The sequence below is a fragment of the Alosa alosa genome, chromosome 11 (assembly GCF_017589495.1).
Source record: "Alosa alosa isolate M-15738 ecotype Scorff River chromosome 11, AALO_Geno_1.1, whole genome shotgun sequence".
Taxonomy (NCBI): Eukaryota; Metazoa; Chordata; class Actinopteri; order Clupeiformes; family Clupeidae; genus Alosa; species Alosa alosa.
Window position 1 is genome coordinate 20,366,129 of NC_063199.1, and position 22,453 is coordinate 20,388,581.

General features: G+C 47.0%; 1 protein-coding gene across 1 annotated transcript in view; it reads right to left on the reverse strand.

Moving 5' to 3' along the window:
* Window positions 1-21,906, reverse strand: part of dgkzb (diacylglycerol kinase, zeta b) — a 48,747-nt gene extending 26,841 nt beyond the window's left edge. Inside the window, 3 exon segments of the mRNA XM_048257386.1 lie at window positions 3,254-3,698; window positions 3,701-4,201; window positions 21,711-21,906. Coding sequence (XP_048113343.1) covers window positions 3,254-3,698; window positions 3,701-4,201; window positions 21,711-21,777 — 1,013 coding nt within the window. The 5' untranslated portion in view covers window positions 21,778-21,906.
* Between the last annotated feature and the right edge of the window lie 547 nt (window positions 21,907-22,453).

The window sequence follows — 22,453 nt, forward strand, 5'->3', positions numbered from 1 at the left end:
TTAATATTCATTTCTATACAAACCAAGACAGATTCCTAAAGAAACGCAAGCAACCACACCATAAGTGTATCTAAATTAGTATGTACTGTACCAAAAATTACATTTTATCGTGACTCGAAGAGCTGTAAACAGTCTTGTAAGGCTGCATGTACAAATCTGCTTGAAGCTCTAGTGGAATTTTGAAATTGCGACAAGAAATCTCGGGCTAACCGTTGATGTGCTGTAAGAAAGGTTGGGAATAGGCACCCACCAGCCCAGCACTAAACTCCGAGCGTGGTACACAAAATCGGATATTTCAGGTAGTAAAACCCCGGTAAGAACCAAACTAGATTTTGTTCAAATCTACACACCTATGGCTACTGAAAAATGTAAGGTTCATTTATCAAATGTTATTTTGAAGTATTAAAAAACATCGTTGTTTTAGAATTTTCAAATGAAATGGTTAGTAATTAGCACATTTACTATATATTATTGAACTTGAATATTGAATATTGAATTTGTAAATTGGACCAAGGGTTTTTAAGTTATGTGAGCAGACACACACTCACACACACACACACACACTCATGTTTGTGAACAGTAACTGCACCAGTTTATTCTGGATGCCTGTCTTGTAGGAGTTTTACAAGCCTACATGCCTCGTCTGTAAGCACAGATCAGTACAATAGCACTGCATAGATATACTGCACTCTTACATAACCCTCACATGTGCGGCCTGGAAGTACCGTGCAGGGTAGTCGCACAGCAACATTATTTTGTTAGTTTTACAGTTCCAATATTTGACAATGGCTAATCACAGGAAATACGGGTCCAGACCTGAAGAGCACCAAATACGGTTGGAGATCTAAAGAGCATCTTTATTCTTGCACTGTTGCACTGTTGGACTTACTTATTTACACACTCACTTACATAGAGCACCTTACCATGCATACAGAATCACAGGCCTAGTCCCTGCCCTGTCACTGCAAGCACCTCATGCTTAATCATCCTTAAGCACACTATGTGGATATTTGATTTAGTTTTATTTAGTATATTTAATATATTTTTTTATTCTGTCTTTATTGTTCAGTGGTGTTTTTTTAATATTATATATTTACTTATATTACTTTTTCTGCTGTAAGTGCATGTTGTGTGTGATGTCTGTATGCTACTGAGACCTTGATTTTTCCCCTTTGGGATCAATAAATCTATCTATCTATCTATCTATCTATCTATCTATCTATCTATCTATCTATCTATCAGATTAAAATCCCATCCCATCTTGTGTCGCTGACATGCTTTGAACTTGATAAACCCTAGATGGCCTCCCCCTGAACATATTAACTTTATACAGTAGTTTCCCATGTATTAAACACACCCGTGTATTCATCTCCGTGCCCAATAGCCCAGTGGATCAGAATGAATGAAGGAAATGCATGTATAGCTCACCCTGTGTATTAACCTCATAGCTGAAGAAATTTTGCAACATCAATGTATAAACCTTAGTTAATAGTCGGGAAATGATGGTAAAGGAGAGCTGTGGCAAAAAAGGTGGCATCCATAAGCACCCATAGGTCCTACTCCCATCTCTCTCTCTCCCCCTCATTTCCTGGTGAAGATGGAACCACCACACAACCTCCTCCTGAAGCTGCTTGAACCTCAGCACTGCTTGTGTGGTGTGCAGATCTCTGGTGGTGGCAAACTTGAGATATCACGCTCATCCTCAGCTTTTTGCATCCCCCTTGATGCCTCCCCCCCCAGTGTAAAGACCTGAGGCCTAGCAACAGGCCTAGCAACAGGCTGAGAGATCAATGCCATTGATGAGTCCGAAAGAGGCGGCAGCACCTCTGTTTATCTGCTAATGAGCGTCCTCAGTGCAAATCTGTCACACCTCCCCTCTCTCCTCACACCACTACCTCTACTTTATCTGACTCATCACACAACTACGACTACATCATTCCCCATCACACACAACTACGAATACAACACACATAACTACAACTATATGATACATTCCCCATCACACACAACTAAGACTACAACATTCCCCATCACACACAACCACAACTACATCATTCTCCGTCACACACAACTAGGACTACATTCCCCATCACACACAACTAGGACTACATTACCCATCACACACAACCACAACTACAACATTAACCATCACACACAACCACAATTACAACTACAGTACATCATCACAAACAACTACATCATCATACACAACTACAAAACCCCCATCACAACATCAACCATCACACACAACTCCAACCACAACCTCCACTCCATCACACACAACTACAAAACCCCCATCCCAACAACAACTACAACATCCCCCATCACTACAGCATCAACCATCACACACAACTACAAAAAAACCTATCACAGCTACAACATCCACTCCATCACACACAACTACAGCATCCACCCCCCTGTCAATTTCCCCCACCCTCCACTCTACATCACTTCTCACAGACAGCAGACAGACAGAAGTCTTTGTGTCAGATAAATGTGGTGTTGGGGTGTTTCCATTTCATACTTCCAGCAGAATAAGACATGATATGAACATCATTCTCACACAGTCTCTCTCCTAGAAACTATTTTTGCTCACTGCTGCTATCAGAGCTGCAGGTGAAATTTACACATCTGATGACAACGTTCCCATGCCCACATGTGATAGCTCACAGCCAAAGGACCAGCAGGAAACAGAGCCCTGATAATGGATTTTGCTTGTTTAAGAAATAGAATGTGTCTTCATGAGTGTCAGAGTCATTTGCAAGCTGCAGACAACAGGGAACCAAAATTAAGCTGTTCTGCTGCCACCACACAGGCAGTGAGGAGGTTCTGCTGCCCTCACACAGGCAGTGAGGAGGTTCTGCTGCCCCCACACAGGCAGTAAGGAGGTTCTGCTGCCCCCAGTGAGGAGGTTCTGCAGCCACCATACAGGCAGTGAGGAGGTGAAGAATTAGATGCGAGTCAAAGTGCACATGCTGCACACACTAATTTTGTTCTAAAGGAGTCTGTTCTCCCCTAACTTTAACAAAACACTGAATGGTGAACTGTACAGGTAGGATATAATGAACAATGGGATATAGTTTTAAGGAAACATCTGCTTTGTTAACAAGTGTGTGTCCCTGATAAAATGCAGTGGTAAAGTTGGGGTGTGATGTGATTTGGGAGGGCATGGTTATGGTGTGGTGTGGTTTGGGAGGGTATGGTTATGGTGTGGTGTGGTTTGGCAGGGCATGGTTACGGTTCAGTAACATACGAGAGAAACCCCCTCCAGGACTCCAGACGTGGGTCGTAGTAAGCGCCCAGCAGGGGGCTAATGTTGCCATGGCACCCAGAGATCCGCCGGCATGCTGAGTTGCGACGACTCGGCAACGGCAGGCCCCTCCCAGGCCACGGGCTTCCTGCCTTAGAGATGGTAGAGACACGGCGCTGTCTGTGCTGGCTGCCACGGTAACCATGTCCATTACTGACACCACTTGCGGTCACAATAAGCGAGGAGTTGCGTCGCAGGCAGCGTGGGGCGCGAATTAGCGGTCGGGTGGACACACACTCCATTAGTGTGGCCAGTGGCTGGCTCTCCCTCCGTCTCCACACCGATGTGTCCTCAAACTCCCGGTCCGACACCTCCACGTCCGAGCCGGCGCTGTCCTCTGATTGGCTGGTGGAACCTGTGAGGTCACTGTCGCTGCCGCCCTGTGGACTGCATCGGCCTTCAGCTCCACCTGCTGCTCGGCCACGGGTGGCTGCGCACCCTCATCCTCCTCGCTCATCTGGATGACGCTGGCCAGCAGCATGGATGGCCCCAGCAGGTGTGTATGGATGGTGCGCATGCGGCCGGCTAGCCTGCGGCGCACAGTGAAGCGGGGGTTGGCACTAGGGGTGGTGGTGCTGGAGCGCCGGCGGCCGCTGCCTGCCCTGATGGTGCGCGTGGGCGCGGGACAGTGCCCCCTGGAGGTGATGAGGGCCCCCTGCAGCTGAACGCTAGAGCGACGTCTCTGTGTGAGGGCGGACGAGGGCAGGCCCACGCTGGACCGCCGGCGGGCACGGCTGGTCGCCACGGCGACGCTGGGCCGTCTGAGCCTGTTAAACTCCTCCTCCTCGGGTTCACCACCCGGCTTCCTCTTAAAATGGCGTCTGAAAAAGGTGTCCATGCTGGTGGGACACGACTGGCTCGCGGCACACTGTGGCAACACCTCACAACAATCTGTGGACGCCACACACATGCATCAGCTGAGTTAGTAAACTCACTACCACTTCACAGTAACATCACACAACACCCACTACCGCCCCCTACACATCAGCCAAGTTACTACACCCACTACTGGCCCCTACACATCAGCTGAGTTACTACACCCACTACCGCCCCCTTCATATCAGCCAAGTTACTACACCCATTACCGCTCCCTACACTTAAACTCACTACCACTTCACAGTAACATCAAACAACACCCACTACCGCCCCTACACATCAGCTGAGTTACTACACCCACTACTGCCTCCTAAATATCAGCTGAGTTACCACACCCACTACTGCCTCCTAAATATCAGCTGAGTTACCACACCCACTACTGCCTCCTAAATATCAGCTGAGTTACCACACCCACTACTGCCTCCTAAATATCAGCTGAGTTACCACACCCACTACTGCCTCCTAAATATCAGCCAAGTTACTACACCCACTACTGCCTCCTAAATATCAGCTGAGTTACCACACCCACTACTGCCTCCTAAATATCAGCTGAGTTACCACACCCACTACTGCCTCCTAAATATCAGCCAAGTTACTACACCCACTACTGCCTCCTAAATATCAGCTGAGTTACCACACCCACTACTGCCTCCTAAATATCAGCTGAGTTACCACACCCACTACTGCCTCCTAAATATCAGCCAAGTTACTACACCCACTACCGCCCCTACACATCAGCTGAGTTACTACACCCACTACCGCCCCTACACATCAGCCAAGTTACTACACCCACTACCGCCCCTACACATCAGCTGAGTTACTACACCCACTACTGCCTCCTAAATATCAGCTGAGTTACCACACCCACTACTGCCTCCTAAATATCAGCTGAGTTACCACACCCACTACTGCCTCCTAAATATCAGCTGAGTTACCACACCCACTACTGCCTCCTAAATATCAGCTGAGTTACCACACCCACTACTGCCTCCTAAATATCAGCTGAGTTACCACACCCACTACTGCCTCCTAAATATCAGCTGAGTTACCACACCCACTACTGCCTCCTAAATATCAGCTGAGTTACCACACCCACTACTGCCTCCTAAATATCAGCTGAGTTACCACACCCACTACTGCCTCCTAAATATCAGCTGAGTTACCACACCCACTACTGCCTCCTAAATATCAGCCAAGTTACTACACCCACTACCGCCCCTACACATCAGCTGAGTTAGTAAACTCACTACCACTTCACAGTAACATCAAACAACACCCACTACCGCCCCTACACATCAGCCAAGTTACTACACCCACTACCGCCCCTACACATCAGCCAAGTTACTACACCCACTACCGCCCCTACACATCAGCTGAGTTACCACACCCACTACTGCCTCCTAAATATCAGCTGAGTTACCACACCCACTACTGCCTCCTAAATATCAGCTGAGTTACTACACCCACTACCGCCCCTAAACACCAGCCGAGTTACTACATCCACTACCGCCTCCTAAATATCAGCTGAGTTACCACACCCACTACTGCCTCCTAAATATCAGCTGAGTTACCACACCCACTACTGCCTCCTAAACACCAGCCGAGTTACTACACCCACTACTGCCTCCTAAATATCAGCTGAGTTACCACACCCACTACTGCCTCCTAAATATCAGCCAAGTTACTACACCCACTACCGCCTCCTACACATCAGCCAAGTCCTAAACACCAGCCGAAGCATTACATCCATCCTTTTCCTCTAAATATCAGCTGAGTACTCACACCCACTACTGCCTCCTAAATATCAGCTGAGTTACCACACCCACTCACTATTCCTCAAACACCAGCCGAAGTTATTACACCCACTACTGCCTCCTAAATATCAGCTGAGTTACCACACCCACTACTGCCTCCTAAATATCAGCCAAGTTACTACACCCACTACCGCCTCCTACACATCAGCCAAGTTACTACACCCATTACCCTGCGTAAATATCAGCTGAATTACAGCACTCACTACTGCTTACAAATAAGCTGAGATGCTAGTGAGCACCATCACTCTACACAACAAATGCAGTGCTGTGTGTCTGGGTAACTTGAGAAACCTTGAGAAACAGCAATGGTAGGAGGAAAAATACATATTGAAGTATGCAAAATATTTACAGCCTGCCTGACATTATAGACCAATGGATAATTTAGAGGGGAGAACACTCACACAAAGCCAATATCTAGTCATCTAGTAATACTACCTCACAGTAATGCTCTCTCTGAAAATAACATCTCACCTTCACCTTCTACACACACACACACACACACACACACACACACAACCACAACCACTACACATCCACATCCACACACAACCACTACACATCCACACACACACACACACACATACAACCACTACACATCACACACACACACACACACACACACACACACACACACACACACACTGGTACAGTAGCTTTGATAGCTGTAGAGATCATGCCGCACATTAAAACAGTATCCACAAAACACCAGTTGCTGATTGTGTGTGTGTGTGTGTGTGTGTGTGTGTGTGTGTGTGTGTGTTTGTGTGTGAGTGTGAGAGGTTCTGTTCGTGTGTATGTGTGTGTGCATGCTTGAGAGTGTGTCAGTGGATGATTATTAATGGGGAGGCCTGTGGATGGTAAAGAGCACTGCTGTGGGGAAGGACGCTGGGACCTGCAGCCTCTGGTGAGGAGTGGGGAGAGATGAGAGCTCTGTTGCGTATCCTAGGTGAGTAAGACACCAAGGCTCTGTTGCGTATCCTAGGTGAGGAAGACACCAAGGCTCTGTTGCGTATCCTAGGTGAGGAAGACACCAAGGCTCTGTTGCGTATCCTAGGTGAGGAAGACACCAGGGCTCTGTTGTGTAACCAGTGCCACACTCTGACTGATTGGCAGCCAGGAGTGAGAAGATGAGTAACTCTCCCTCCAATCAGCCTGAATTATTCACAGCCTAATCCACCCCATATGGCCTAAGCAGCAGGAGACAGGGGCATGGGCCTGCATCAGGGCATCGTGGGTAAAAATAGACATCAGTAGCTTCGACAGGTTATCAACCTCTTCTGAGTTGCTGGCTCTCCTACTCACACAGTGAGCACACACACACACACACACACACATACACACAGCATTCAAAGACACACACAGTATTCACACACACACATACTACAGATCCACAGCATTTACAGATCACTAATACAGATCCACAGCATTTGTAGATCACTACTACAGAACCACAGCATTCAGAGATCACTACTACAGATCCACAGCATTCAGAGATTACTACTACTGATCCACAGCATTCAGAGATCACTACTACTGATCCACAGCATTCAGAGATCACTACTTATCTCCCTCACTTACACACCGTCTCTTCTGACCTTAAGATTTCAGACACCTGACGGAGGGAAGGGGCTAGGACAAGCCAGTTGGTGTTACCAGACAAGCAGACTGGTGCTCCATAACATGTTTGGACTGATGTTAGCTCCTACACTTGCAGAGGCCAAAGGGTCCGATGTGCGTCTGCACCGCTGGATAAACTAGACCCCTCAGGTGGCCAAAGCTGCACTGAACACTCACAATCACACAAACGCAAAAAGCACTCAAGGAAATGAGTGTGGACCAGCCCACCCCCAGTGTTCTCATGGGCGGATTATGAACTTTCGGGCCCCTGGGCCCAGATGTTTTAAAGGCTCCCCACTAATTGTAGAATATGTGGGAGGGGGGGGGTGGGGGTCTTCCCCCAGAACATTTTTAATTTGTTTGACGTGATTTCCTGTATTCTGGTGCATTTTGGGGATGGCCAATACTAAATTCAATCAGATTCATAGCCTACATCCTGATGTGTTGATATTGAGGCAATGATTCCATGCAAAGGCTTGGGCTTCAGGGCCCACTGACCCCTTGGGCCCCTGGGCCTGGGCCCGGTAGGCCCGTGCAGTAATCCATCCCTGAGTGTTCTTGTTACTCAGGGTGATGATGCGGGGCAGATTAGATGGGCCTCTGTGGCCCCGCCCCCCACTGGTGGCAGCGCTGTGGCACTATTTCTAGCTCCTCAGGTGGAGCGCTCGTTTACGTAAGCCTCCATATGACTGCAGCCACACACACACACACACACACACACACACACACACACGCAGATAACCTCGCCGCTCAGAGGGTCATACGAGGCTACAGGTCTGGGCACCTCACCTCATGGAGTGACTCAGACTCTCTCCGACTCTCACTGTCAGATCTCTCAGCTGGCACGTTTGTCCAGGTTTACTGTATGTACACGCCGCCGTCGACTTCAGCTGCAAAAAACCCTCTGGATGCCCCGCTTTGTCCACTTGAACCTCGGAGCAACTAGGAGGTATTCCAGACGCCCGCTGGAATGTTCAGTTATATGTTACATTTTAAAAGAACCGTTGGGATAATGTACCCCTACGTAAATTAACTACATTTGATATTAAACATTACTTTTATTTAGAAGCGATAAAAATGTGAAATTGGGCTTGCCTCAATTTTGAATGATGGTCATTGACAGCATCTGGCAGCTACCTCAGAAAGTATTGCCTGTATATTGCTACTATCGCTACTATCCATAGCTTAATCATGTAACGTTATTCAGCCTATTAAAAAACATTTCGGAAACCGTGTTCTTTTTATTGATTCTCTATATCACTCATATAGACCTTGAACAAGTGTCATGTTTCTGCAAACACCAACTTGACCGCTCATCCTCGTTATTAAAAGCAGTAAACAGAACAAATGTTTCGTGAACCATGCAGTCTATGGTAGGAACTGAAGTTCACATAGGTTTTGCTCTCTCAACTGTGTACACCTCATTTTGAATTGGTTGCCGTTTGTTTGCCGCTGAACCGCGTCATAGCTCATTACCATAAAAGTGAACAAGTTTCAACTTTCTGCTTGACGCTCTGGTTGCTCAACACGCCCAAAATGCGACGCCAACTGATTTGCAGCTTCTTTCAGCCAAGAGAAGCTGGCTTCCATTGAAAATAAATGACTTCCTGTAACTTTGAAGCTCAAGTCGGTGGTGGTGTGTACGTACGGTAAGACAGTGTAATCTGATCACCCAGTGCTTACCCCCAACTTGAGGAAACACCTCAGCAAATCTTTCAAGAGCAGACAATCCAGAAACACAGGACACCTCAGACACACAGACAATCCAGAAACACAGGACAATCCAGAAACACACAATCCAGAAACACAGGACACCCCTGAAACATAGGACACCCCAGAAACACAGACACCCCCATACACTCAGGTATAAACACAACACAATATTGATATTGCAACAGTATACTCAGAGACAAACACAGGGCTTGATGCTGATATTTTGATAGTACACTCAGAAATATACATACTGTACATGTTGCATGACATTAATTAACAATGTGTTAGTATACTCAGAGGGTTCCATTATCCCCTAAGACAAAATGACCTTTAACTCTGGTGGCCCCATCTGCACTGTTGGGGAATTCATATGAACAGACACTTGTCTGTGTGTTGGAGACTACATCTACAACACACACAAGCGCAATCAACCAATGCAAACTAGTGACCCAAACAAGAGCTCCTGTCGTTTGTGGTTCATGCTTGAGATCCTAGAGGATACAGACACTCCACAGACTCAACAGTGCTGAAATGGCCATTGGTCTCAGTGATGCACAAACTCATCCATACAAAAGCAAGACGATCCCAACTGTTTTGCACAAAGAACACACCTGTGCAGATTACTAGCACACAGACAAATAAAACATACACAGAGAATTACTAATGCACAGACAATCACTTGCATACAGGAAAACACTAACGCACAGGCAAATACTAACATAAACAATCACTAACACACAGGCAGACAATAACATATAAACAATCACCAACGCAGACACTAACACAGAGACAATCACTAACATGTAAACAATCACTAACATGTAAACAATCACTAATGCACAGACAAGCACTAATATATAAACAATCACCAACACACAGACAATCACTAACACACAGGCAAACAACATATAAACAATCACCAATGCTGACACTAACACACAGACAATCACAAACACACAGAAAATCACTAATGCAAAGACAATCACTAATATATAAGCAATCACCAACACACAGACAATCACTAACACACAGCCATTATCACATAAACAGTCACTAACACACAAACAACTTAATAACACACAGACACACAAACAATCACTAACACAAAGACAAACACTAACATACAAACAATCACCAATGCAGGCACTAACACAGAGACAATCACTATCTCACAGACAAACACTAGCATGCAAACACTAACATGCAGACAAACACTAATAATGCACAGAGCCCCTAACAACACAAACACAAGCCCTGCTCAAACACTCTAAAACAAACACTGAAGCCCACACACTTAGTCACACACACACACACACACAGACACACACACACATGCACACTCTTTCTCTCTATTTCTCTCTCAATTCAATTCAAGAAGGCTTTATTTGCTTTGTGAATGTTTAAGTAACACTATTGTCAAAGCTCAATTATACACATAAAAGGACAAATAAGGACAAATGGCACAAATCTCTCTCTTACACATACACACACACTACTGTCTCTCTCTCACACACACACATGCACACACACCCCTACCACTCACTCTCACACACACACACACCACTGCCTCTTTTTTCTCTCTCACACACACACACACACACACACCACTGCCACTCACTCTCACACACACACACCACTGCCTCTTTCTCTCTCTCACACACACACCACTGCCTCTCTCTCTCACCCCCCCCATCCCTCTCACACACTCCTTCTGCAGCACCTGCACCTTCTTCCTGTTTCTCTCCAAATGAGGTCAACGTTTGTGTCATAAATATTCCCTCTGTGAGTGAAACAGCCCTCCCGCAGATAGAGACTGCACCGCCGGGCTGTGTGCTTCAGATGGAGACGTTAGCTTCGGAGTGCTCCAACACCATGGGCTACACACAGGAGAACCCCCTCCGACAGATGCACTCTAAAACCACCACCCATACACACTACCTTCCGCACTCTGTGTTTTGAACCTGCTCATCACACAATTCTCACAAAAAGTTTCTCAAGCGCAGACACCTGAACACAGACAGCACTGCACCTGAACTCACTAACGCCGCTACGCCAAAGAGATGCATACAACCTGCTGATGAAGCCTCCACTGGAGCCAGAGGAACAGTCACACACACACACACACACACGCCACTGAGAGTGTGTGAGACAAGGGAGTCCTGACAGAGGGAGGGAGAAAGGGGGAGGAGATAGAGGGAGGACAAAGGGAGGAGAAAGTGGAGGAGAGAGAAAGAGAGAGAAGGTAGAGTGGGTGAGGAAAAAGAGAGAGAGAATAACAGAAGAGGGAGAAAGAAGAGGGAGAGAGGGATGAGGGAGAAAGAGAAAGAAGAAAGAAAGAAAGAAAAAAGAGAAGAGGGAGAGAGAGGGAGAGAGAAAGACAGAGTAGAGAGGAAATGGAAAAAGAGAGAAGAGGGAAAAGAGAAAGAAAGAGAGAAAAGAGGGAGAGAAAGAGGGAAAGGAGAGAGAAGATATAGAGAGGAGAAGGAATGAGAGAGAGAGAAGAGGAGGGAGGGAGAAAAAGAAAGACAGAATGAGAGAAAATGGACAGAGAAAGAGAGGGAAAGAGAGAGAATGAGAAAACATGGAAGGAAACTCCTGAAAGAAGAGGGAAAGAGATGAGAGAGAAAGAGAAATATAGAGAATGAGAGAAAAGGGACAGAAGAGGGAGAGAGTAGAGGAAAAGAGAGAGGAGAGCGAAAGAGAGAAATAGAGAGAGGGAAAGAGAGAGAAGGAAAGATAGAGGAGAGAAGGAAAATAGAAAAAGAGAAAGTATAGTATAAGTATATATACTCTTTTGATCCCGTGAGGGAAATTTGGTCTCTGCATTTATCCCAATCCGTGAATTAGTGAAACACAATTCAGTGTACACACAGTGAGGTGAAGCACACACTAATCCCAGTGCAGTGAGCTGCCTGCATCAGCCGTGCCTACTGGTCGGGGTTCGAACCGGCAACCCTCCAGTTACAAGTCCGAGGTGCTAACCAGTAGGCCACGGCTGCCCCTAAAAGAGAGAATAGGGAAAGACTGTGTTTCCCTCCCTCTGCCTGTGCAGGCACTGTGTTTCCCTCCCTCTGCCTGTAGGGGCGCTGTAGAGCCTCTGCCTGTGTGGATGCTGTGTTTCCCTTTGCCTGTGGGGGCGTTGTGTTTCCTCCTGCCTGTAGAGGCGTGGTGTTTCCCTCTGCCTGTAGGGGAGCTGTAGAGCCTCTGCCTGCCTGGGTTTTACTCCCCTTGCCTGTGGGGTTGTGTTTCCCCCACCTGTGGGGTGCTGTGAGCCTCTGCCTGTGGGGCTGGGTTTTACCCCCTTGCCTGTGGGGGTGCTGTGTTTCCCTCTGCCTGTGGGGGCGCTGTAGAGCCTCTGCCTGAGGGGGCGCTGGGTTTACCCTCCCTTGCCTGTGGGGGTGCTGTGTTTCCCTCTGCCCGCCTGGGGGCTGTAGATCCCTCTGCATGTGGGGGTGCTGTGTTTCCCTCTGCCTGTGGGGTGCTGTCCGTCCTGCCCGTGGTGGGGCTGTAGAGTCTCTGCATGTGGGGGTGCTGTGTTTCCTTCTGCTTGTGGGGGTGCTGTGTTTCCCTCTGCCTGTGGGGGCGCTGTAGAGTCTCTGCATGTGGGGGTGCTGTGTTTCCTTCTGCTTGTGGGGGTGCTGTGTTTCCCCTGACTGTGGGGGTTCTGTGTTTCCCCCTGCCTGTGGGGGCGCTGTAGAGTCTCTGCATGTGGGGGTGCTGTGTTTCCCTCTGCCTGTGGGGGTGCTGTGTTTCCCCCTGCCTGTGGGGGATTCTGTGTTCCCCCCTGCCTGTGGGGGCGCTGTAGAGTCTCTGCTTGTGGGGGTTCTGTGTTTCCCCCTGCCTGAGGGGGTGCTGTAGAGCCTCTGCATTTACACACTCAGGTTTCCTTCAGGTCCTCCTGCAAGGTTCCTCAACCACATGACTAATCGTGCATTCCATTTGTACATGCTGACGGCTTGTGACAACTCGTAACTTGTGAAATTACGTAACTTCCTTGTTGTAAGAAGTCGTGATAGTGAACTGGGGTCCTTTTGACTTAAAACAGATTGCTTCGTCAGACGAAGTTTAGGGGGCATGCCGTCGCGATAATTCCCGCGTAACTTCCTGTTTTTCGGACAACTTACTACTCGTAAGACGAGCACATTGGATAAATGGATCGGCACCATAATCCCTAATTTATACTTTTGTGTCAACTCATCACAGTAACTATGCCATTGCCTCTATGCCGCCGTGAACCTTGTTCATTTTCCATCTTCTGTGTCTCTGTAGCTCACCACTGAAACAGTAGTTAGAGTCCATAGACTGCCATGTTTACATATAAATGGTATTTGTTTGGCCTTCTGCTTAGATTTTGAAAAAGTTATTGAGAAACCCTTACACAAAAAAAATTATACTTAAAGTTAATTTTATGAAGTAAATTGAAGTGCAGTTGAAGTATAGTTCCCACGTTTACTTTAGGTAGTAAGTTTATTAGTATAAATGTACTTGTGGCACACTTGCACATGTACTATGTTTATACTTTCTTTGGACTAAATTGGCTCACTTTCAGTTTATAATAGTAAACTCGTAAGTACTGAGAACTATACTGTAAGTAAACTAGAGAAGATACTAGTTATATACTTCTAGCACACCTTTTAGTTCATTATAGTATACATTTAGTCATTTTAAGATGTAAATGTAGTCAACTTTTAGGTGCACTACAAGTGAACGTATAGGTGTACTGTTTACTAACACACTGTATTTATATTGCTTATTTATATTATTTATATACTGCATTTATATTCACACACACACACCAATGGCGTTGGCTGCCATGCAGGGCGCCAACCGGCACATCAAGAGCACTTTTGGGGTTCAGTGTTTTGTCAGCAGGAGCTGGGCTCAAACTTGCAACCTTGTGGTTCCTGCACAACGCCTCTACCTCCTGAGCCACTGCCGCCCACTCCTAATGTATATTTCTAGCCCAATTTTTCATGTTCATGATAGTATACTTAAAGTATATCCTGAGTAAAATATAAGTTTACTGGAAGGGTAATATTAGAATCAGCTAAGTGAATAAAATTAAATTAAATGAGGATATGTCATGCATTTTAATTGCTTAATAAGATTTTTCAAAAACCCTAGGAAATAGACAGTGAACTATGTTATTATAATGTATATTATAACCAACAATTACCACTGATGTAATTAATGACTTGTTGGTTAGGTATGTTAGCTTATGTCAACTAGGACAACAAATATGGTGACACCCATAGCCTCTGAGAACAGGGACAAGTTCAGCTGAGGAGCAGCAAAGTGTTATCCCAGTGCTGGGGCACTGGGGCAGGAGAGCTGGTGCCTCACCACTGCCCCCACCCCACCCCACCCCACCCCCTGGGCAATTCCGGCTCTTTCAGCTGCGCTGTGCTTGTGTTGACGCTGCGCGTTCTATTGTATGGCGCTCTTGAGTGTGAGTCTTTGACGGATGAAAGAGCTACGCTGCTCCTCACGCACTGGTCGCGCCGCCCTCATTACCACTTCAAGGCTCCAGCGCTCCTCAGCGCTCCTGCATTATGGATCAGCGCGAGCACACCAGCGCCAGCACCACCACATTCATTTGTGCAAATATAATAAGCTGACCTCTCCCTAGTCCGGACATTCAGCAGAGCCCTGAGCCTGTCCACTCTATAAACACACACCCACACACACACACGTCTTAACCCCAGACAAAATGACCAAGGCTGCCTTAGTATCTTCAAAAACACATTGTTAACATTGTTGAACACACACACACACACACACACACAAATTAGAATTAGAATTAGCCACTTTAAACACACACACACACACACACACACACACACACACAGCTGTAAACATCTTTAAACACACAACATAGCTGAGTGAGGCTGCATCCACTATTTGCGTTTTTGTTTGAATATATTTACGCCTCTCATCTACACAACTTCGGCATTTTCGAGCTCCTGAAACGGAAACGATTTGAAAAACCTGTCGGACCCCAATGTGGACAGCCAATCTGCAAACATATGAAAACGATGACGCAGAAACGCCATCACTTCCTCTGATTGTCAGTATGGTGTGTCGTGACACACCATGACTAATTTGGATATCCACTACTAGCCTGCCAGTGGTGAATGCAACATGGAGACCAAAACACAAGCTTTACTGACCTTGCTGTCTTTACATAGAGACCAAAACACAAGCTTTACTGGCCTTGCTGACTTTACCAAAACACAAGCTTTTCTGGCCTTGCTGTCTTTACCAAAACACAAGCTTTACTGGCCTTGCTGTTTTTATGTGGAGACCAAAACACAAGCATTACTGGCCTTGCTGTCTTCAGTAGCTTCTGTAGTGCACTTAAATTCTGCTTTTTACTATGCTGACAATTGCGTGAAGGGTGATGTGATTTGTACGAATGGCCTTGTGATCCACGCGTCAGGTGTCTATGGGTGTAGATTGGTGAATTGCAAACATGTGCATGGACAGAGAACGCATTTGAAATGTGTGTGTGTGTGTGTGTGGGGGGGGGGGATTAAGTTGTCTCCTTAATGAGTTGGACTACGCAGCATGGCATGCCACAGGCCTGCAGGACTATTACCAAGGAGAGAGCCATGGTAACCACACACACACACACACACACACACACACAGCCCACACAATACACACACACACACACACAGCCCAGAGAAAAACAGCCCACACAATACATGCACACACAATACACACACACACACACACACACACACACAGACCAGAGACACACTGACAGGGTGAAACATGCAAACATGCCCAGGAAACATGTTCAACAATTCACTGCCTCATGAGAGTCCAATGTACAGTATGAGTCGGACCCACATGGGCTTCCTGTCAGCCAGAGAGTGAGTCGGACCCACATGGGCTTCCTGGGCTTATCAGCCGTCAGCCAGAGAGTGAGCTGGACCCACATGGGCTTCGCTCAGGCCGTCTGTGCAGCTGGGCTGGGCACAGGGCTCAAATCTGCAGTAATGCTGCCATCTGCTGGCCGTTTCCAACAACTTCGCTTCACTGTTCCAGTTTCCTGGACAGTCCTGAACAGGACTCATTTGCCATCCTCTGGGCACTCAGATAAACACTCTGTTGACCAGCAGCTGGACGCTGACACAGAGAGACAGACAGAGCTAATACTGATATGTGTATACAGAGACATATACATACATAGTGTGTGTGTGCGTGTGTGTGTGTGTGTCATCAGTGGTTTCTGTGAGGACACACACACACACGCACACACACAGGCTCACCCACAACTCTCCTTCTCTCGTTTCTTCTCTTGTCTTCCCCTTCCTTCTCTCCACCTCCCCTCTTTCCTTTCTTCTTTCCTTCACCTCCTGCTCTCTCTCTTCTCCGCCTCTATCTCTCCTCTGCTCTCCTTTGTTCTCTTTCATCTCTCCTCTCTTCCCCTTCTCTCTTTCCTGTCTCCTCCACTCTCTCTTGCTCTCTCTCTCCTTTCTCTCCTCCTCTCCTGTCTCCTCTCTTTTCTCCTCCTCTCTCATCCTCTCCCTCCTCCTCCTCCCTCCCTCTCCATCTCCTCTCTCCTCCTCCTTGTTCTCTCTTTCCTCTCTCCCTGTCTCCTCTTTTTTTCCTCCCTTCCTCCTATCCTTCCCTCTCTTCCTCCCTTCCTCCCTCATCTTCCTATCTCCTCCTCTCCTCTCGATCTTCATCCTCTCCTCTCCTGTCTCCTCTCTCCCCCCTCTCCTCTCTCTTTCCTCTCTCTCTCTCTCTTCTCTCTCTCTCCTCCTCCCCACTCCTCTCTTGTCCTGGTTCTCTGTCTCCTTCTGTCCCAGCGAGTGGAGCCCTGCCGCCCTGCTGCTCTCCCTGGGCGTGCAGTGCTACTTATTCTGCTGGGGAACTGTGACCCTCCGCTATACTTAGCAGCTGGAGAGCGTGGAGCCACAAATAGCAACCAGAAGTGGGTCTGGGTTCTCCCACATCCTTTGAGAAGTGACAGTCTTGGTAGCCAACCAGAGCTAATTCTATTTCACATGACACTGCAATGAACCAATCAGGTGTGGGATTCATTCATCTACACAGGACCACCCTGAGAGAAATGAGGCTGACCAGGATGGACTCTCTATGCATTTGTAAAAGAGAGAAGAACCCAATAGCCCAAATTCAGTCTGCTTTCATAGTGGATTCCAGGGTCTTTGGATGACTTCATAGAGCAGCCTTGAGATGAGAGAGCAGCAGACACACACACACACACACACACACACACACACACACACACACACACACACACACACATATTTACGCACACACACACATTTTTACACCCACACACACATTTTTACACCCACACACACACATATTTACACCCACACACACATATTTACACACACACCCACACACGCATACACAAACACACACACACACACACACACAACACACACACACACATACACATATTAAACACACACCGCTATTGGCCAACACACACACACACACACATATTTACACGCATACACACACACGTACACACACACACACACATACACATATTTACACACACACACACACACACACACACTTGAATTTCCCCTTGGGGATCAATAAAGTATCTTTCTATTTATCTATCTACACACAGACACACATACACACACACAGGTGGACTCTCAGCAGCTGTTTTCAGACATGACCTTCGGACAATGTCCAGACAATGCCCGAGTAATTAGGTCCTGAACTCAAACAGAGTCAAGTGCTCAAACATGGTCCTCTTTTTTTTACTGTAACTGTTATCACACAGGGAGAACAGTTCTATGGTTGTCCATGGGAACTGCCCGTATATGTATTTGCCAATTAGCGTTAATCTATCATGAACAAGAATGAATGGATGAACTTGACTATGAATAAGTGGCAAACTTATAGGCTACAGTCACACAAAGAACCAATCAGATCATCTATCTATCTATTGATCTATCTATCTATCTACATACAGCCCAGCCGCCCATTTCATTCAGGAGTCCAGTGCATGCCTGAAAGGGACTAGTATGAGACGGGACAGCAAACTGAGCTCTCTCTCTCTCTCTCTCTCACACACACACACACACACACACACACACACACACACACACACACACACACACACAGTCCACTGCCCAGGACCTTACAGGCTGAGAAAATGAGGTCCATCAGATTAGGAGACAGGAGACCAATGGGAGACGCAAATCTTCACCTGCCCCACCCACCTGCCTGTCACAAACCGGTCTGGGCTGCATTTCACGCCTGTGTTTCCATGACACCTGCAGGAAATGTCTGAGACATGCTCTGCAACTACCACTTGGCAATGTGCTAAATATTTCCTTATTGAAGTACCTCCTACATACAGTAGATATCATGGAAAACAGCTAAACCAACTTTCCAGGAAGCCATGGGGCTTTGGTGAGCAATACATCCCACTTCTTGGGGCGTGCTGTGGCTCAGCTGGCTGCAGTGGCCATACCACATTCTAGTCCGGCCCGGGTCATTTGGGTCCACATACCCACAGGGACTCGGGTTCTAGTCCAGCCCGGGTCATTTCCCGATCCCACCCCGTCCCTCTCTCTCCCACTCACTTCCTGTCACTCTTTTCTCTGTCCTGTCGCATTAAAGGCATAAAAGCCCCAAAAATATATATATTTTATAAAATAAATAATTCCCACTGCATTAAATTGCAACCACATTAGTGCTATCAAATATAAAATATAAAATAAAATATAACCTCTGAGGTCGATCATGTTCTGATGTCATGGACTAGGTGAGACAGCTATATCACACCATCATGTTCTGAAGCGCTGAAGAAGGTGAGACAGCTATTGATACGATCATGTTCTGAAACGCGGAAGAAGATGAGACAGCTATGATACACCATCATGTTCTGATATCATGGACTAGGTGAAACAGAAATAGCTTCCTCCTCCCTGTGTGTGTGTGTGTGTGTGTGTGTGTCTGTGTGTGTGCAGGTGTGCGTACGTGTACTGTATGCATGTGTGTCTGTGTGTGTCTGTGTGTGTGTGTGAATGTGTGTGTGCGTGTTGGTGTGTATCCAGCATAGTTTCCTACGGCACGGTCATCTGCATCTCCTCGTCATGGATCCTTCCGGAAATCCCCATTACCATCAGGCCCCACCCTCTCTCATTCAATTAGATGAGTGGGAGGAGGAGAGAGCAGGCAGAGGCCAGTATCACGCACACACAACACACACACATATGCACACACACACACACGCCCGCACACACAACACACACACACACACGCACACACACATATGCACACACACACACACGCCCGCACACGCACACATACACACACGCACACACACATACACACATATGCAAACACACACACACACATACGCACACACACGCATGAAGGGCAGCCGTGGCCTACTGGTTAGCGCTTCGGACTTGTAACCGGAGGGTTGCCAGTTCGAGCCCCGACCAGTAGGCACGGCTGAAGTGCCCTTGAGCAAGGCACCTAACCCCTCACTGCTCCCCGAGCGCCGCTGTTGTTGCAGGCAGCTCACTGCACCGTGTGTTCACTGTGTGCTGAGTGTGTTTCACTAATTCACGGATTGGGATAAATGCAGAGACCAAATTTCCCTCACGGGATCAAAAGAGTATATATACTTATACATACATATGCAAACACACACATGCGCGCACGCATACAAACACATATACACACATGCACACACACACGCATGCAAACACATGTACACACATACACATGCATGCAAACACACACACATGCACATGCACACACACGTACACTTGCACACACACTCCCTCACCCTAATCCTACACACACATACATACACACACACTCATACACTTCACCCTTCCCCACATACACCCCCCCCAAAAACACACACTTCACCATTACACACACATACCCTCTCTCACGTGTGGGTTTCCCTCAGGAAGCCGACCTGTCTGTCCTGGGAAGTCAGAGCTGAAACTCCACCTCAGCCCAGGGAAGTCCAGAAACTAGTTAACCCTAACACAGTCTACACAAGCTTCACTCAAACCCACAGTACACCTCAGTGATGTCTACATGAGCTTCACATAAACCAACAGTACACCTCCGTTTACAAACAAGACTCACACTATTCACAAAATCACTATACACCTCCGTTTACAAACAAGACTCTATTATTACACTATTCTCAAACCAACTGTTCTGTGTTTTCCGCCACATGAAATCAAAAATGCTTTAAAAATTGACCCATTTACAATGGATGAAAATGGAGGAAAAGAGAATAGTTTGCTCTGGGATTGTTTTAGAGAAGAGAATAGTTCGCTCTGAGATCATTTTAGAGAAGGGAATGATTTGCTGTGCGATGGTTGTGTAATGGTTGTGTTGTGGTTTTAGAGAAGGGAATGGTTTGCTGTGCGATGGTTGTGTAATGGTTGTGTGGTGGTTTTAGAGAGGGGACTGGTTTGCTGTGCGAGCTGCTGCTGACTGACACCTACACAATGCTGTCACTATAAAATGTGATGTACTCAAATTTAATTTTGCCTTAAATGCCATTTTAAGATGTGAACCCTTAATCTTTAAGGTGTCAAATCAGGGGTTCCTTTTATTTGTTGTATTTAAGGGAGTAATTAAGGATAATTTAAGTATATCTTAATTTTGTTTTAAGGTGTTAATTCAGGGATTCCTTGATTAAGGGGGGAAATGAAGGGGAAATCAAAAAAGTGGTAAATTCAGTAGGCCTTAACCAACCTTAATCTATTCACATTTCTATTTGAAAAACTACTTAGTTATAGAAGGGTTTAAGGTCAAAAGCCCTAGCCTTAACCATAGCCATAACCCTAACCCCAATGCCAGAGCAAAGCTGTGAGCAATCCTGGTCTATACTCCATGAGAAACCGGGTCTGAACTCTGTGAGAAATCTGGTCTGAAGCGGGTTGAGAAACATGTTCTGAAGCGGGGTGATAGACCTGTTCTGAACTCCATGAGAAACCTGGTCTGGGTTTGGAGAATCAGAGGAGAGAGCGAACTGAGCATGCTCACAGCACGGAGGGAGCAGCATTCCCACCAGGCCCATAATTATAGCTTGTAATTAATTTCTCCTCCAATCCATCACACAGCGCTATTTTAGGGGCCACCAGAGACGGTTGAATTAATATAATTGCAAGATTAAATCCAAATATGCACTTTTAGCTAAAATCCACTTATAGGTGAGGAAATACGTCACAAAGAAAATGGACCGATGATGTTTAGAGAGGAACAAGAGCAAATTTGTCACTTTTAACAGTGTTCAGGTAGAGTTGATCTGTTGGAGAGAACTTTGAGGGGAGCAGTATGGAACCGGCTCCCCTTCAGAAGGGATCTGTGTGAGTGGAGGTGTGAGTGTAACTCACCTCCTTCCGAACAGGCGCAGGCCGGTGAATCCCCGGCTGGCATGGGCAGCACTGGCGTCGTTGGCATCGCTGGTGCCGCTGGTTGCTGCCGTCACCGCCACAGAGAGGTCCGAGCAGGACGAGGAGGCCGAGTCTGAGGTGCCGGACTCCGCACCATCCTGCAGGGCATTAGGGGTGGCCCCCCCTTCTACTTCCTCTCGTGCCTCCGTAGTGGACATGCCCCCCGCCCTGCACACACTCCTTACCAGTTGCCCCCCCCTCTCAGAACACACTCTTCACCAGTGGACAATCCCCTGCTACCCTCTCACCAGCCTAAATGCCCCAAGCCGTTCACCCAAGTCCCCGGACTGACAGAACTCCAGGCAGAGGGGCAAAAATCCATAGCAGAGGCCCCCCCTCACAAAAACATCACCCCCCTCACAGACATCAGCCAATAAGAGACAGAACTACAGCTCTACACATTCATTAGCCAATAAGAGACAAAACTACAGCTCTACACATTCATTAGCCAAAAGAGACAAAACTACAGCTCTGCACATTCATTAGCCAATAACAGACAACACGCCTACAGCGCTAAAGTCTAGTTTGGTCCTACTCTTTCTGAGTAAAACTCAAATAAAAAATAAATAAAATAAACATCTACAGTCTTCTACTGCCGGCCCCTCACATAAGGCACCCACACACACACACGCGCGCCCACACTCACACACTCTCTCGTAAACACTCCCTCTCAGCCGAGCCCT